This window comes from Eufriesea mexicana, unplaced genomic scaffold (genome assembly GCF_001483705.2).
Source record: "Eufriesea mexicana isolate 0111107269 unplaced genomic scaffold, ASM148370v2 scaffold812, whole genome shotgun sequence".
Lineage (NCBI taxonomy): Eukaryota > Metazoa > Arthropoda > Insecta > Hymenoptera > Apidae > Eufriesea > Eufriesea mexicana.
The window spans coordinates 369,490-386,972 of NW_016909009.1; the positions used below are offsets into that span (position 1 = coordinate 369,490).

General features: G+C 42.7%; 2 protein-coding genes across 4 annotated transcripts in view; one reads left to right on the forward strand and one right to left on the reverse strand.

The window, feature by feature from the left end:
* Positions 1-1,221, forward strand: part of SK (small conductance calcium-activated potassium channel) — a 180,325-nt gene extending 179,104 nt beyond the window's left edge. For both annotated transcript variants that reach the window (XM_017899325.1, XM_017899326.1), the window contains one exon: positions 493-1,221. In XM_017899325.1, coding sequence (XP_017754814.1) covers positions 493-1,131 — 639 coding nt within the window. In that variant the 3' untranslated portion in view covers positions 1,132-1,221. The remainder of the gene's footprint in view (positions 1-492) is intronic.
* Positions 1,222-13,444: 12,223 nt separating this feature from the next.
* Positions 13,445-17,261, reverse strand: LOC108547042 (A-kinase anchor protein 17A). 2 transcript variants are annotated; one of them, XM_017899393.1, is made up of 7 exons: positions 16,943-17,261; positions 15,931-16,559; positions 15,697-15,845; positions 15,414-15,621; positions 15,148-15,342; positions 14,935-15,064; positions 13,445-14,862 (listed from the first exon to the last, which is right to left on the reverse strand). In XM_017899393.1, exons 1-7 carry the CDS (start codon positions 17,115-17,117, stop codon positions 13,874-13,876), a joined length of 2,475 nt encoding a protein of 824 aa, XP_017754882.1. In that variant the 5' UTR covers positions 17,118-17,261; the 3' UTR covers positions 13,445-13,873. The 2 variants fall into 2 exon arrangements, with proteins under 2 accessions (XP_017754882.1, XP_017754883.1); XM_017899394.1 differs by having other exon boundaries at positions 15,931-16,582; positions 16,943-16,966.
* Positions 17,262-17,483: the final 222 nt, after the last annotated feature.

The following is a 17,483-nucleotide window of genomic DNA, read 5'->3' on the forward strand; positions in this document are numbered from 1 at the left end:
TAGCCACCCATCGGCACCATCGTAGAGTTTCGTAGAGTTTCGCACGAACTTGAGACCCAGCCAATATCTCAGTCCTGGCGTAGTTACATTGGCTACATTAACTTCAGTTTTTGCGAAGCGAAGCTTCCTAAGACGCGGCAATGCGAGTTGATTAATCGGAATTGGAATTGGAGTAAGACGAAATGTGAAACGCGGGAAGGGTTTCCACTGTTCGGTATACGTTACTTAACAGCAAATTCGCGTTTGGAGAGACAAAAAAGAGCAGTCTCGGTTCGGGTGAACCGATCAGTGACTGGCAATCGGTAAAGGGTGGCAACTGCGTTTCACGTTTTCGTTTCATTCTCAATTCGATCATCGAGTTTCGCTTGCAACGCACGTAGCGACCACTAAGCAATATTTCCTTTTTAATACCTAAACTGTTCCTTGTCCGATTATATCCTCTACGGTGTAAGAGATGCAATTTAACTGTAACTTCTCTCATCCTGCAAACAGACGCAGAACACGGTGTACGAGATCGTGTCAGACATGAGCACGCGTCAGGACGCATTGGAGGAACGTCTGGTAGGCCTGGAGGACCGGCTGATCGGCCTAGAAGAGAAACTGACCGGCCTGCAGGCCCAGCTGGAGCTGCTACCGGAGGAGCTGACCAGGTGTCTGGCCCAGCACGCGGAACGCATGGAACAAAGGCGGAACTTCCTTCATCCTGACACCGCGGTCGCGATGGCAACGGCTGGTGGCGGCGGTGGTGGTGCCGGTGGCGGTGGCAGTGGTGGCGGTGGTAGTGGCGGCGGTGGCGGTGGCGGGGTCTCCCCCGGAAACAACCTGATGATGGCCATCTCCGTGTCGGCTCATCATCCTCTGGCCAATCTGTCGAACTCGCTGCCACACTCGAGGAGCGTGCCAAGCGCGCCCAGCACCACGTCCCTGCACCCATGGCCGGCCAGTTCGATCCTGCCGCCAGTCTCGAGTCGTACGCCTCACCTGGTGCCGGAAACCGGAAGGCATCACAGTCTGGCACATTCCACGGTAGCCACGACCACGACCTCGCAGTCGGCCACCAGGCTCACCTCGCAATCTGGAATGGGAGGGCTGGGCAACAGTCAGGGGTCCGACACGTCTCCACACAGCTGAGTCTCGTCTTTGCAGCCGCAGCACTCTTATTAAAAGGTCGTCAACTATAGTGTTCGATGACCTGAACGACGCTCGCGTACCTTCGAGTCCCTCGCCACCGCGAACTGGTTCTCTAGGCTCTCTGTCGGTAATCTCTGTCTCTCTGTCCGTTGCTAAACTCTGTCGGGGATAGGAAGCTTCTTCAGGTCCATCTTCAGGTGTACTGTGAATTCGTTGACCAGTGTTCGCGGGCCTGACGATCGAGTAGCGTTCGATGGTTTGAAGTGGTTCAAAGCGGTTTAGAGTCGGCCTGGCCGTGCGGCGGCGATGCGTCTAGTCGTTAGGTGCTCTCTACAGTGTATATATAGCGTATTTCGTTAACGGGTTAGGCCATTGCGCCAAGTTTCGGTTATTCCTTTCTTCGAGTTACGTTTCGCGATTTCAACGACGTTCGCAGGGGGTTGAGAAGTATGACGATGCGAAGAGACCCGGTGGGGAAAGTGAACGAGTGCCCCATTCGCGCGCAGACTGCCTAAAGCTTCGAACCGAGTCCGGATGTTACTCGCTACGCGTCTCTCTACGTCTGAATCTCTCCTAATTTAGACATCGATTTCCTTTCATTACGTTCGATGGATACGTAACAGCGGCAGGTAGCGGAAGATTTTCACCGAGCCAAGTAATCAAGCCTCGCGGCCACCGTCGACTAAGATGACTCGCCTACTTTTATACCCGCAGATAAAACGAAAGTCTTGCAGTAGCATCAACAACGGGTCCAATCCTCTTCCCGATTGACTGTGTCTTCTTACTTAAAAAGGATAAAAAATGCCGAAAAAAGGAACACGCGTACACGTACACTTGCAGACACACACGTACACACACGCACACGCACACGTGAGAACACGCATATACGAGGAGTAAGATCGATCCATAGTTTCGTGGTTAGAGATTCACAGAGGTGCGCGTGAACGAAAGGGAGGGACTCACGGGCGCGAGCGTCCTCTTCCAATTGCTGCGAGCTGCTCCCCTGCCCAACTTGCGTGCCTGAAAACTTTTTTCTTAATATTTAAATATATATTCGACACACACGAACTCCATCTTATCTCTGTATACCTCGTGAATGGGAAAAAAAGACGAAAAAGGTGGAAAGGAAGGAAGAAAAGAAAGAGGAAAAAGAACAAGGAACACGGACAGGCACACGGTGTGTTGAACGTTTTACGCGTGAAGGAGGAACGCGTGTACGTCTCCCCTCGACGAGGACAAAGGTGGCTCTTTAGCTGGACGAGCGCACAGCGAACTTCACATTCGAACGTTTTCACGCGATTATAAGGGAGATATAAGTCGTTTTAAGGTGGAAATACGCGGCACTGTGTTCGTCATGCGAAATCTTCGTTTCGCTTCGGGTCGCGTGCTAGGGGGTGAAGAGATAGCGTGGAATATTTTACGAATATTTTAAACGATCACGCGTAATGAGTTTCCAAACGACATTTTTTAATCGTTTCGATTCGGCAACGAATCGCCTGGCACACGTTGCTCCACTTATCTCGTTATCTTCTCCTCTACGCGAGCTGATTCTTGCGTTTCCTTCTCACGCAGGAGGACACCGTGAAAGACCTTGTATAATTTCTTCGGAGCTGTGATTAACGTAACGTCGGAAGCTTGTAAGGTACAATCACTTGATGACCCAAACGATCTTATATTTAATTATCTGCCCCGCAAAATGAAAATTTCCGAAAGAGATTCCCGAGACTTATCAGACGTCTCGTAAATCGAGAAAGATTTATAGCGAACCACTTATCTTTAAAGGGAAAAAGAAAATTCAGATTGGTCATTTACACCCTCCCATTCTTTCCTCCTTTAGCACTATAACTACCAATCGATAACGGGTAGTCGAATATATTATGCGCGAGTAATAATAATTATGGCGGTATGAGGAATATAGATACATAGTTACGTATAATCGTGTTTCTATCTCGAATGAAAATTACCCTTAATTTCGTTAAAAAATATCTGGAACTTCTCTGGTAGTTCTAGTGTTAAGATAAATAAACGACAGCATCCGGTGATTGTACTACGTGATATACCTTCTAAAATACTACCGAACACGAACAGAGGAAAAGAAAGAAGAAAGACCGGGTCGATCTATATGAACAGAGAGGTCAATCGAGGACGAGGTCTTCGTTGTCACCGCACCCCCGAGTCGAATCACGCTGGACGAGCTTGAAGGGCCACCGAGAGACCACGAAGCAAATGTCCGGGGCCGATGGAGGGAGAACGCAAAGTGATCTTATCCGCTTTAACGTCCGTAGGTTACATAGGATATTATATTGTTAGCGTATACAAAGTGTATGTACATGGCGCACGGGTACAAAGGCTACGTTTCCATCGAAGGGGGAAATTTCTTTCTTTTTTTTTTTTTTTTTTTTTTAAAAAACAGTGTCACGCGTGTGTGGACGATGGTCCATCGTAAATATTGATTTTATCGAAAATTGCTGTCCACGAAAACGCTGCAGCTCAAAGGGGATGCATGATGATGTAACGCCGCCTCGAAGGGACGGTTACACGGATCCAAGAGGGAAGTTGTTTCTTTGGAAAAAATTTATTTTTGCAACGGAGACCGCAGGGGATTATAGCAACCGCCGGTTGATACAAATTCGATGGCGTGTGTGAGAAATTATGCGACCCTCGGACGACCTTGACCCAACTTCCTATACCTTGGACCACTTTACCGATGGTTTCGATTCTTTTAGGTATTCGAACGTTGGCGTCCATAGATACGCCGTTCGATAATTGCGCGATCAGAAATTTTTAATTGGAACATTCTTTCGAATGCACTTTCGAAATTATTTGGAATTTATTAACCCTTTGCGGACGAATGTCACGATACATGCGTAATACTCCTACTAAAATGATATAAAATAAGTTTATAATCTTCCTCGATGTTATGGATACCTTTTTATTTTACAAATTTGCCGTAGTCTGTTATTTCCAAAGATTTATTATACGTTTCGTTTACCATTATTTTCCTCCTGAATTGTAAAAAGTTAATTGGCAATGAAATTGGCTGTCAGAGAAACTGTCGCAAATGGATATTTATAAAATTGAATAATTACCTGGACCATCCGTACACCCACTGAAAACCATACGCAGACATAGTTTAATCGAACGATATACCAACAAACGAACCGTAACCAATTCTCGAAGGACACCTGCGACGAGACCGACTGAAACGTCACGTCGAACAGGAAACCCCTTTCTAAAAGCACCATAGTGTTCCTCGAAATACTCGATATCAAAGTACCAAAGCTACCAGAGGTAAACCCAGAAGCACGCCGGAGACGAGCAAAAATTCCAAGACCAAAGGATCTCTTACTACCCTCTCCCAATGGCGAGTACCATTTTATCGATTTATAACTTCCCGTCTACTTCGAGTGACCATTTCAGACGATCCCGGAAGGCAGACGTCCTTCTTCTTCGCGTGTATGCACGGCGCGCGACCGTGAAAGCTTTACGGGGCCGAACGGAAGTTCACGCGGCCGCCGGTCGACCTTATCGCGGTAAATCCGTCGGGGGTGGCCGGTGCATCCGGTCGCGTGACATCCGACCGACTCTAGGGTAGGTTTGCGAATGCGATCACACCGGTATCTCCCGATACGGAAACGTACCGGACGCGTTACGTCGGCGTATCGAGTTAATTACGTTAATTGATACTAAACGTTGACGTTGACTACGTGATCTGGGGGTGGGTTCGGGTCGGGAGGGGGGGGGAGGGGGCAGGACGAGTACGTTAACGAGCTGCGTCAACGGAATTAATCGCGTCACGCGACGCGACGATTAATTTCTTCGACGCGATCTGCTCGTACGCGTTATATGCATACATACATATATATACATACTATATATACACGTACACACGCACACGTACAGACACACGAGGATACATACGGATATGCATACACAGAGACGACACTTGTTATTGATAACGTATTACGATATATATTCCGTGATGCATTGTTTCGTAATGTACTATTAATTTCGAGCGCGGCGAGCGAAGCGTCGTTACGTTGCACGCGCGCTCCGCGTGCAGAGATTCGTTCTATCCGACGCGATCAATCCCGAAGATGTTCAGACCTCCGAGAAACGTTGCGCACGTACGCGAGGACAAAGCGGAACAAAGAAGACAGAAAAGACGAAGGAAGGCGAGAAACGAGGCGAACGAGTAGACGACGAGAGAAGGACGATGATCGGGATGATATAAGTACATAAGCTCGAGGAAGAAACGCGGGGTGAAGGGCGAAAAGCCGAGGATCGAGATTTTTGGGGGCAGATCGGACAGAGGGTGTTCGGGGAGAAAGGAAAGGCGAAAGAATGGAGAGGAGCAGATCGATCCGGCGAAAAGGAAAGGGGTCGCATGGCTCTCCGGACCGTTTCTTGAAATTGGGCAAAGACGAGGAGAGAAAAAGAAAAACGCGCACACACTCATACACACCCCCGCGGAGGAACAAAGGGTAGTTTGTTAATCAACGACGAGAGAAGAAGCAGGCTTATTCTCTGCCCTCAGAAATGGTCGAGCGTTCGCTCCCGCGATAAACGTTGGGACCTGGTTTGTCTTGTCCGTCATTGTTTCATTTCGAAAGCGTTGTTTCGCGGCCACTCCGAAACGCGAAACGGGACCAAAGAAAAAAAAAAAAAAAAAAAAAAGACACAATTGTCACAAAACGTTCTCATTCCCCTTCTGTCTTCTATCCTCCTCTCTGGCTGCCTCCACCGAATCTCTCTCTCTCTCTCTCTCTCTCTCTCTCTCTCCAGCTCCAACGTTTCTCTCTTCTTCCCAGTCGACCCTGTGTTACCTCTATGGAAAACAACCCTCCGTCTCCCTCTCCCGGGTATTCTATCCACCCTGTATTCCCTGACCCCCGTGTACACGACAACCGTTCTCCCTATTTCTGTCTCTTTACCCTACTTCTCTGTCGCGGCTCAACGTACTGGACACGACAACTCCACACGATATTTTTATATAGATTTCTTAAAAGTGCATTATAGTGCCAGGAAGACCACGCCAAGTTAAAAGAAATGAAAAAAAAAAAATAATAAAAAGGTAAAATAAAAAACACACACGTACACGCAGTCTCAATATTAATGCATTAGGCGATAGGAGACCGATTCTATAAGTATTGTAACGTATAAACACGGGCTCTCGTAGCTGAACGATCGTCGCGGCGATCGACGAAACGGCGCATTGGTCATGATGGACACGTCCGGGTCGGCTTCGCGACGAAATACCCGAGAATGTCGAGAAACGAGAATCGTGATCGTCGAGACACGCTTGTCCGCGCCGCGGTTCCATCGGACGCAAGTGATCGCGATTTATATTGGACCAACGCGTACAGAGCGCCAGTCGTTCGGCCGAGAGAACTCTCGAGAGTGTTCCGCGCTGTGTCGTTCGCTGATAACCGAGGATATCGACGAATAACGTTAGACTGACGAGCATTAAACTAGCTTCGAGACGTAAACTAGCCTCCTACGTAGATAATCGAGCAGTTTGGACCGGGAGAACTTGTCGTTTTCAGTCGACGACGGAGATGAAGATTCTGCGATAGATTTCCGCTAGCGTAGTAGCATCGACAGGAGAGTTCGTGGATGTGGACGATACGAGAAAGCACGACGTTTTTCCATCGTGACGCGAACAGTATCACCGGAGACCAGCCGTACCCTTCGAACAATCCTGATGGCAACGATTCGGAGACGCTGCTGACGAGAGAAGAAAGGAAACGAACTACTTGTTGCTTCGTTCGTGTCACAAAGGTTAACATCGTTCCGGAAGAATAAGTTGCACCCTTTACCGACCAGCAAACGCGAAATATCGATTACAGAATCCTTCCACCAGATTTTAATTTCAACGAGACACGCCATTCCGAGAATCGAACGACCTAACGTCTGAAATAACAACACCGTCGAGTTAGCAGAGGGACGACGGGAAGAGAGGGGAGGAGCGGGAAAGACGAACGGAAAATTATGGAAATCTTGACGGAGCAGGTAGACATATCTTCACAGCATAGGTTCGTTTTCGCAGAAGCACGGAGGGAAATGGGAAAATGGGGAAAATCGTCTCTGATGACCCGTGGAAAGGACCTGAACCGGCGATCTGTGTATCACCCGAGTGAAATTGTTTCATCGATGACTCTTCTTCATACGTTCATACACACGAGTAACTATACCGCATGTGCATATGGGACGAAGCACTTTGTTCGTCCGAAATATCTTCGTTACTCTGAACAATATCGACGAGGAGTAGCCTTTCCGATAAATTCGTTGACCAAATACAGCAGAAACTTAAGGAGAAGAAGAAGAAAAGACAGGAGAATATAATTTCCTTGGTTACACGTTTAACAGTAACTCCGTATTGAATGAATTATCGAAGGAATTGTTCGTTGACGTTATTCGCAGTAACAGAAATATTTGGAAGGGACGAAGCACCTACCCCGTCGCAAATATGCCGCGATTGATTTGTATGTTTATACCTGTACATATGTGTATACTATATTATGTAATATACACGATATTATAGTATATAGTGTATATATATACATATATATCGAAACGTGTATTATGGCCTTTGTTTCAAAGCAGAGTTTATATACGTACGTCTAAGGTGGCAAGGAGGGCGCTTTTGTGTTCAGGGGCGCAAGTTCGACCGACACACGCGCACGCTACGATCGTCGTAATTTTGCGCCCGTCCAGTGTTTTCGTGAATGTTTAAATGTTGTACTTTACATGTGTACATATGTATTTTGTACGTTCGATGAGGAATAATGGGCGCAAAGCGTGGTCGAACGCCCTGCGGTCGAGAATAGGGGTGGTCTCCCCTGTTGCGCAACGCGCGGTGTACGACGTTAATGATAATTCGTTCGAAGTCTAAATTTTTCGTCGATGGTCGGAATAATGCAAATGTCCATTCAAGGGTATATAGATGAAAATATATATATCGCTAATTATTACTGCGCAACATTCCTTTTCGAAAGAACCGAATTACTTTTTGATATATCGTACTTTCCTCTCCGCTGAAGGACTTTCTCCTCGTATTTAATTGTAATTTTAATTATAATCGCACGTCCCTATGATTTTAAGGTTCTGTAATTTTTATTCGAGTTTCGGGGGTGAGTTTTCCGGCGTGAAAAGAAAAAGAGACTCCGTCGAAAATTGTTTCGTATAGAAAAGAACATTTGCGTTATTCCAACCGGTTGGCATGGCGCTATATTTCGAGTCTGTGTTACGGAACACACGTCATGCTGAACGCTGCGCACCGTATTACACAGGTGGCACAATGGGGCGCGTTCTCGTGTTCCTCGGGAAGCACGGAAGCAGCCGCTTCCATTCGGTCGCGACGTTTCACGCGCTATGCACGGGGAGCGAGCTTAACTGCCGCCTTCATTCCGTGAAATCGTTCGTGTCGCCGGTTGCCAGCGCTGTCGGTCATGAGAATGCGTCGTAATTCGCGGACAAAAGAAAAAAGAAAAAAAATGCTAGAAAAATAAGAAAAAAGACGAAAAAAAAATGGGGAACAGAGGAGAAAAAAGCGCACACGAACACCAGGAGCAGAACATTGAAACACGCGCGAAGGATAAAATGGGGGGAAAAAGGAAGAAAAAGAAAAAAGAGGAAAGAAGTGAATCGCGCTGTGAACGAAAGCGGAATAAACGAACGAACGGTCAGGCGTGACTGGAACGTAGACTAAATCGGACTATCTTTGTACATAAACGTAGTGAACAGAGACACGTTGTTTCCACGTTGACCTTCGTATACTTTCTTCCTTCCTGTTACGATTAACTAGCGGACTCTTCGATCGAGACCGGGCCGACAGATCGATCATGCGCGCGCGATTCCTGTCGAAAGGGGAGGAAGAACGGAGAAAAGGGTTCTTAACGAGGGGTCGTGAGGGATTGTAGGGCGTAGGAAAATGGCTGACACTCGGAAATCGGTCGTCTCCCGAGCGCGATTAATCGATTATGATTCGTATGAAAAGCACGAACGGGCGGGCAACAAAAGAAGGAGGGATAAAGAGGAGGAAGACGACGAATGGCAAGAAGAAAAATGAAAAAAAAAAATAGAAAAGAAAATAAGAGAAAGATCGAAACGAATATCGGAGAAATCGGCTTCTCCGTGCGATTTATACGAGAATTACCACGTTATTACCACGTATTGGTCATTTATTATTCTTGTTATTATTACGGATGATTATTATGATTATTACGGATTATTATGATTATTATGATGAATAACGGTAGCGTTTAAACGGTTTTAACTCTCAAACACTTTATTAAGATCTTTACCAATAATTAGCTAGCGGGCTGTCGCCGTCTAACTGTTACGTAAAATGACCAAAAAATTACTAAGTAACGTACTACCTATTAATCTATATAGAGTGATCTAGCGACCACGAGTTAAGGGGAAACAGTCTTTTTTAATGAGCTCTCTCTTTTTCTCTTTCTCTCTCTCCCCCCTCTCTCTCTCACACACACTCTCTCTCTCTCTCTCTCTCTCTCTCTCTCTCTGTCTTTTTCTATCTGTCTATTTCTATCTTCCTGTTTCTCTATTTCTCCTATTATCTATCATTGACAGGAGACACAAAAGATGGAGCAAGATAGCATTGTTCGTTGCTATTACTGTTTCTCGAAATTGTTACTATCATTCTTAATAAATCATTACACCCGTTTATCGAGTTCATGTAATCGTCGTCGTGTCGTCTTTGCGTCGGTGAATTGAACTGGCTGCGCCCGTGCCCGGCGCATGGCCGACTCGTACTACTGAAAACCGTGCTTCAGTACTTGTCTCGTTAGAATTGACAAATGAAGCGTACGCAAGTGGTTTTACTTAGTCTAAACGATCGTCGTTGATCATCGTTAGGCTCTAACAATTGAAATTTATTAATAGACGGTGCGTTGAACGTGTGGTGCATTGAAAGAGGTTTATACTGTCGCTCAATTGCTTACAACGAATCGATTTTATGAACTAGCCTCGTATTATTCATTCGTAAGCCACTTTCTGTCATGTTCGTTCTAACGTTTAACGATTATTAACGATTCCCTTACTCTCGTTTTTAGCGAAACAAAGGAAACGAAACGAGTCATCGCGACGCGTGACGATTCCGGATTATCGAGTTGCCAAATAAAATGAAGTCGAAAGACGTTCGCGTAGCAAAGACACGAAGGGAGATTAACCGAGTTTAATATTCTCTCGATCAACTCTCCCAGGATCCATCTTTTTCAACGAATAACGATCAACGTTACCGGCAGATTTTCTTTAACCAAATTTATCGAACTTTTCACATACTTCTGCGTACCTTGTTATCGACGTTCCTTAAAATTATCCAAGATGGTTTCGTTCCACCGCAGCTGCGTCGTTTTAATCAACGTTTATTCAGCGACCGGCATTTTTGTTCACGATCTGATTCCGACTACTTTCGTATAAATCCGTCGCGCGTGCCGTTGACGTTGCAATTGTACAGATTGATTGCGTAAGTCCATGGAGTTTCGTTCGCAGACAATCTGCACGGAACGTGGAGGTCGCTGAAACAAAGCGTAGAAAGGATCTCAGTTCCGCGACAGTTGTAAATTCAATTGGATGGAAAACACGTGAAGCTACCTTGTGAAATTCAATAACTACTCGCGGAACAATGTGTTATACGCTGGCTATGGCGCGTATGAATTTCGCAATATTGCGTGGAATAAAAGTTAAAACACGTTTCGCGTGTCTGAGAGAAAAATTTCGTGCAAACCCCCGATAACTAATCTAGAGAAATTAAATATATTTTTTATTTTCTTCGCAGCAGCATCTTAGTCGTAAAGGAAACACTGTAACATAAAAAGAAATTATTGAAAAATAATGTTCGACGTAAGAATAAAGAAATTTCAAGTTCACGTTTTACATGGGATAAAAGGAAACGAAATAAAATGTTTATTCGTCCGATCTTTTATTCGGTCATTCTTTTCACGCTAGGTAACGCGCGAAGGGTTATCCTGCGTCGTTCTTACGGTTTCCGATCTTACGAACGGGGGAGCTTTTCATAGCAGTACACCCATGAGCAAGCTGCATCTTCTGTGTGTCCTTTCAGTGTGACAGCAGCCCATCGGAAAAGGTCTAGATTACGAAAGAACCCCACAGGGTGTCACGTTAGCACTTGTACATTGCTGGGCGATGGCTGGCGATGAAAAAGCATGTGTGATGCTTGCTCAACCGCGAAAAATTGTAAATCTTTGGGTCGTTCATTTCCCAAATGTTCGATGCGTGCACCGAGTTTAGAGGAGCTGAGAGGAATTTATATTTCTTGCTAATTTTTCTATCGAAAACTGTTCACAATAGCGTTGTTAATTGAAATTTTTCGATTGTAAAAAGAAAAAAAGAAAAAAAATAATTATAAAAAAAGAACAATCGACAGGAGAATAAAGCGGAGCTAGATAGAAACATTTTAGAAGAGAATAAATTAGCGACGATAATTGAAAGGGCCAGCGAGTTTGTAGCCAAATATAATTATAATATCGTTTATCGCGTGAATGAGGATCGATTAAGAATTTAATAAAGAACCGCACCCTGAACAGAAATTCTAGGCTTTCCTTTCGAGTTTCTTTATCCACGGTTCGATTTTCCATTGTGTTTCATAGGATTCTTTGTACCTAGTACTATGACTGAGTAAACTTTAGAAGCTTTACCATTGGAAAATGGACGATTCACACATAGAATGTACACTGTGGTGAATGAAACGAGATCGATTGAACGAGAAAAAAGAAATATAAACGGTACCTCTGTATTCCATAGGCGTGAAGCGTGCAATGATGCAGAGTAATTTCGACGAAAATTGTATCGGTGATCCGAGAGGTAAATCGGGAAGATCACGAAGATCGAAACGTTTCAATTTTGCAGTGATTTTTACATTTACGCGATGTTTACGCAAATATCGTGATTCACGTGAAACGAGTTTACGTTGCAATCTTGCACCGGAATTGTAAAACTGACCGACGTAAATTTGATTTAATCGCACCACGTAACTGTGGAAATTGCTATCGCCGCGTATAACGATAAAACTTGTCCGTTTTTACTTGATAAAGACAATTTTCATAGTAAATTATTACGCTTCGTTGACTATAAATCTGCCGCGTATCTAAATATCTATAATTCATCCCTCCGATCACCGATTCAATGAACGCGGATGATAGCGTTCATCCCCGTCCGGTAGAGGGTATCATCGTCGTCGGATGAGACTAAAAACGCAGAAGGAATTTCTAATTTTATCAAATCGGGGGAAATTCGCGATGCGGTCGTGAATATTGTGTCGAGGCGAAAACGGATGGACGCTATCGTCGCGCGGCGATTAAATTAAAAAAGAAAAAAAAAAAATACAATTCCCACGCAACGAATCTTGAAAGTAGTCAATATCTAATCAATTCCGAAGATACCGTAGCGGTAGACGATTTAAGAAAACAAGAAAAATAAAAACCGAAAAAAAAGATGACGAAAAGTAAAAGGGAGGAGAGCCAGTGTAAACGAGTAATGCCAATATCGTTGAATGAATAAAGAAACGAGGCAGACGAAACACTTGTAAAGTGAACGATGTTGAAGCGAATGATGAAGAATCTTCCATTAGATCGAATATCATTTTGCAACATCGATTGTAAAACTAAAACATAGAACAAACCGGTGTTGTTATTCCGAAACATACGAGTGGCGATTAAAACGATGCGAGGTGTATATATATATACGTATTATTATATAATTATATATAGCGATGAGAAGACAAACAAAACAAAAAAAATGTAGCACATATTTTTAAAGAGAAAAAGAGGAAATGAAGAAAAACCGTGTTTGAGAAGCGAAACGTGGAGCGGACACGCGCGCGCGCGGTGCTAATCACGGCACTAATAAGTTAATGAGAGAGAAAGAATAAACCGATGAATTTCGATGATCCTTGTTAATCATAGGCGAATTAATTAATATCAAGCGAAGCACCAGTCGATAAATCTTTAATCGTAGCGTGTATCTCCGAGGAACGCTGCTAAGGAACAAAAAAAAAAAAAGAACTAAAACGATCTTCGATCCTTTACGAAGAGATAGAGGAGTATGATGACTAACAATGTTTATGAACCAATGCATTTTCATGCCGAAAAACAAATAAAATTTGCAAGTCGAATATGGATGTCTTTTACTTCGACGCACCCTATACCTTCCCTGAAGAAAACCGTAAGAGGTGAAGACTGATTCACGTAAAAATGGAGGATAGTATTCCAAAATGTACGTATATTTTAATCAATAAACAATTTACCAAAAATAGACGCCAATACTGTTGCAGCACTTGGGATGATTTAACAAATGTTCAATGCGTCGATGTCACATGTTTATTTTTCATCTCGAGATAGAAATGCAATACTCTACCATTTTTCAACTGTATCATTCACAACATATGTACGATACACGATCAGAGTTCAAACATCCATAGGATTCGAACATTGGTGATATTTTGCGCGTACAAGTGATACACTTACATATCTTCGTTCCTATAGATTACTATATGGAATTATGTAAGATTAGGAAGAGTTAGTATGTAAATAAAAATATATATCTTCTTTTATCAAAGAAATACTACAAACGCGAATATACACAATTACGGTTACACGATTACGGATTTCATACAGATTTTGTACAGGGCGTTAACAGTACGCTTCTTTTATACAACGGTATCGAAGACACAAAGTGGTAGATGGGTCTTCGGTTCTTGTCAGTCGGAAGTTATATTCTCCAAATGAGAAGTTTGTGGCGCTTCTTTGTTTACAGTCCTTTGTTCTGGTACGTGTGCCAACTTGGCGGTATCCGTTTTATTGTTTAAAACGTCTGCACCTTTCGACCAAGAGCAGCTTCTTCTGCCAGGAGACTTAGGCATCGACCAGGTACTGCTACGGGATCTCCTCTTAGGCGACATGCTGCGAGATTTAGCCCTCGTGATTTTTACCTTTGATATTGATCTTTCTCTCCTGCGTCTGTAGCGCTGTTTGCTATTGTTCCACGAGTTGGAACGACTCTTTGAACGAGATTTCTTCTTCGACCTCGATCGTCGAGATCGAGACCTTCCCCTTGTCGCAGATTTCGATCTCGATTTTGATCTCGATTTTGATCTCGATTTTGATCTCGATTTTGATCTCGATTTTGATCTTGCTCGTCGTTTCCTCGAACGAGATCTACTCTTGCTTCGTCTCCTACTTCGGGATCTCGATCCGGTTCTTAATTTTGATCTGGATCGCGAGTTCGATCTCGACTTACCTCGCGATTTAGATTTCGATTTTGAACGGGATCTGGACCTCGATCTCGATCTCGATCTCGTCCTCGACCTAGATCTTGACCTCGATCTCGATCTCGACCTTGACCTTGATCTTGATCTCGATCTTGATCTAGAGCTGCTGAACGACCCCTTGCGACTACGTGACCGTGAGCTTCTGTAGTCGAAAGAATGATAATCCTGACCTACTAAATGAGCAAAGTACTTGTAGTACTGCTCGTTATACAAATGAGGGTTGAATGTGTGCAATGCGCGAGGATTTCCAGCATTGCGCCACGAAAATCCTCTAGCCCTTCCTCGTAGAAAACGACTACCCCTAGGCATACCTCTTGGTAAACTGGGGTAAATCATGGGCAGAGCTGCATCGTAATACCATGGTTGCGGAAAACGTGGATAAAGAGTCGGATAAGAAAGAGATTCCAATGGTGGAGGTGCTAAAAAGCAGAATGCAATTAAAAAGAATATTTTTCGTATTTACATTGAATTTTACTATTATTTATACCTACCTGTTGACGATGATGGATACGTAACATTTTGTTTTAAAACACTTTTCAATTTTTTCGTTTGATCTTCTGCACTTGATTCTTCGCTCACTGTAGCTGAATTTTCAGAGTCCTTACCTTTTTTACGTTTCTTCTGGAAAAAATTAAAACGTTTTATACAATTGAAAACACGGAAAGAAGAAATTCATAAACAATATAAAAAGATAAACGTATTACCTTTTTCTTTTTTTCTTTCCTAGCTTTCTTCTTCTTCGACTTTTTTATTTTCTTGTCCTTTTTTCCATCCTTCAAATCTTCTCCTGAACTCAATATCTCGATAGCACCATCTGCTTTATTACTCTTTTTCTCTTCTCTTTTCGTATCCGCGTTTGTTACTTCGTCTAATTTAATTTCATTGTTTTCCACTTTTATCTTGACATGGAAAATGAACTTTAGTAGATCTTACTACATGAAGAAATAACGAATACTTTGTTCAATTTTACCTTTATCCTGTCGAATAATTCATCTAATAAACGAATACTTTCGAGCTGCCTTTGTGCTTTTATTAATTTTTGTCCTTCTCTCGCAATTTTCATAGACACTTTATCTTCTTCCTTCTTCCGAAATATAGTTATAGCTTTACGCTTGCGTTTTTCTTCTCGTTTTTTCCGTCTGTTTTCTTTAGCTATTGTATCAGCTTCTTCTTTCTTCCTAGAGAAAATGGCGTATGAAACATTACACGCACTTGAAATTACGTCTACAACTATAAATGTTACTGCCAATTACTTTAATTCTTCGCGACGTTTCTCTTCAGCTTCTTCTTTCCTACGAAGTCGTTCGGCTGCTAATGTATCCTGTGCTATAAGGCGTTTTCTTTCAAACTCTCTATGTGCAACAGAACTATCACTCATGTGTTTCGTTTTATCAAATGTGATCTACGTAAAATAATTGAAGTGGAATATATTCTTTATTTCAATGTTACAATGTATACGATTTATGCATAAAATATCACAAACACACCTTAATAGCAGCTGTGAATGCTTTTTCTCCTTCTTTTTTAAGAAGCTTCATACCACGCAATGCATCCATGGCTCTAACAAAATCCATATATTCAACATACTGAATATATGCATCAAAAAATATGCCATCTTCGTAACTAAATTTATTTATGTTTGTGCCAAGACGCATTCTAGATCTATAAGGATCGGCAGCAGGTACATCGATTCTTCTAAGTATGCCCCATTTCTTAAAAATTTTATTCATCAAGGATTCACTAGGCATAATTGCACCATCTTCGGTAAACCATTTAACAGGAAACCCTGTTATGTGTATAGTGTCAGGCCTTTCTCCAGGCTTTAATTCGTTCATATGTTTGGCATCTCTGAAGTAAGAGTCCCAACTATGCCTTGTAGGAAAATCATCCTTTGCTTCTGCTGCACGGACTTTTAATACATTGGGAAATCCAGACAAGTTCAAACGCTGGGAGTCCAGTCTTGCAAGTACACGCTGCAATCTGCATCTGTCTTGCAAGTCTCCTTCCAATCTGATAAATTCCAATGTACTCTTGGCTACCTTCAGAGATGCAAACTCGTCCGGTAATATAAGGGCACGTATCTTCTCCATTACTTCCCATGTTGATATTGTTTTTCCTGTTCATATCGCAGTTAATTTTCTGTAAAAACCTACTATGCTAAAAATATTGCATGTAATTATAGATTTGCACAAAATTTAAAACAATAACGTTGTTTCCTGTTACAAAAATGAATATCATTAATCAATGCATTTGTGAAATTCATCTTATAAACCTATGAAAATCATAACATTTAGAATATATAATCATATTCACAATGATACAAGCAATGGTAACTTATACGCACAAACAATCATTCGATAAAGGTCTTGACGAAACAGGTTACAAGGTAAGGAATAAAGGAGTAATTAAATGAATTGGAATCAAATAAAAATGTGATTTTCTCCAGTAAATGAAAATATAAAGAAGGATAAAATACGTAATCATTCATAAGCACTTTACCTGGAACTTTCAGTTGAGGAAGGTTAACAGAAACATTTATCTTTGCAACTGGTTTTAAGTACAGCGCGCGTGGTGTATATAGAGGCACAATGTCGCTCAGATCCCTACAGCTTCGAAATTGGTTAACAACCTCACTACTGGTATTTTCACCTACCTTCTTACTATCGCTCATCATTAATCTAATGTACTTTTTATACCGTACAGAAAGCGATATAAAATTGTGACAAGGGAAAGCTACGATTATTGTTATATATCTATCTTACGATAAAATAAACCCAGTGAGATGAAAATCATTCAGTAGAGAGGTTGTATATCCATTCGAAACAATTAGAAATCCTCCTCGGACCCGAAAAATTCTCCTTCTTCATTTCACCATTTAATATCGTTTCGTTCACCGCGACTCGATTCACTCTCACCAATTTACTTTTCGTTTACCGATTAAACTTCATTTACGAGAACGAAATTACTTCATCTTTCACGTTCTATCAAGCTTCACCGATCGAACACTACCAATACGAAGAGAACTCCACAATGCATCATG

Excerpts from the sequence above, each read along its gene's own strand:
- LOC108547042 (XM_017899393.1), bottom strand. The coding sequence starts at position 17,117 with ATGATGAGCGATAGTAAGAAGGTAGGTGAAAATACCAGTAGTGAGGTT. Across the intron at positions 15,846-15,930 it reads CATTCACAGCTGCTATTAAG|ATCACATTTGATAAAACGAA; the intron begins GTGTGTTTGTGA and ends TATTTTACGTAG. Across the intron at positions 15,065-15,147 it reads GGAAAGAAAAAAAGAAAAAG|AAGAAACGTAAAAAAGGTAA; the intron begins GTAATACGTTTA and ends AATTTTTTCCAG.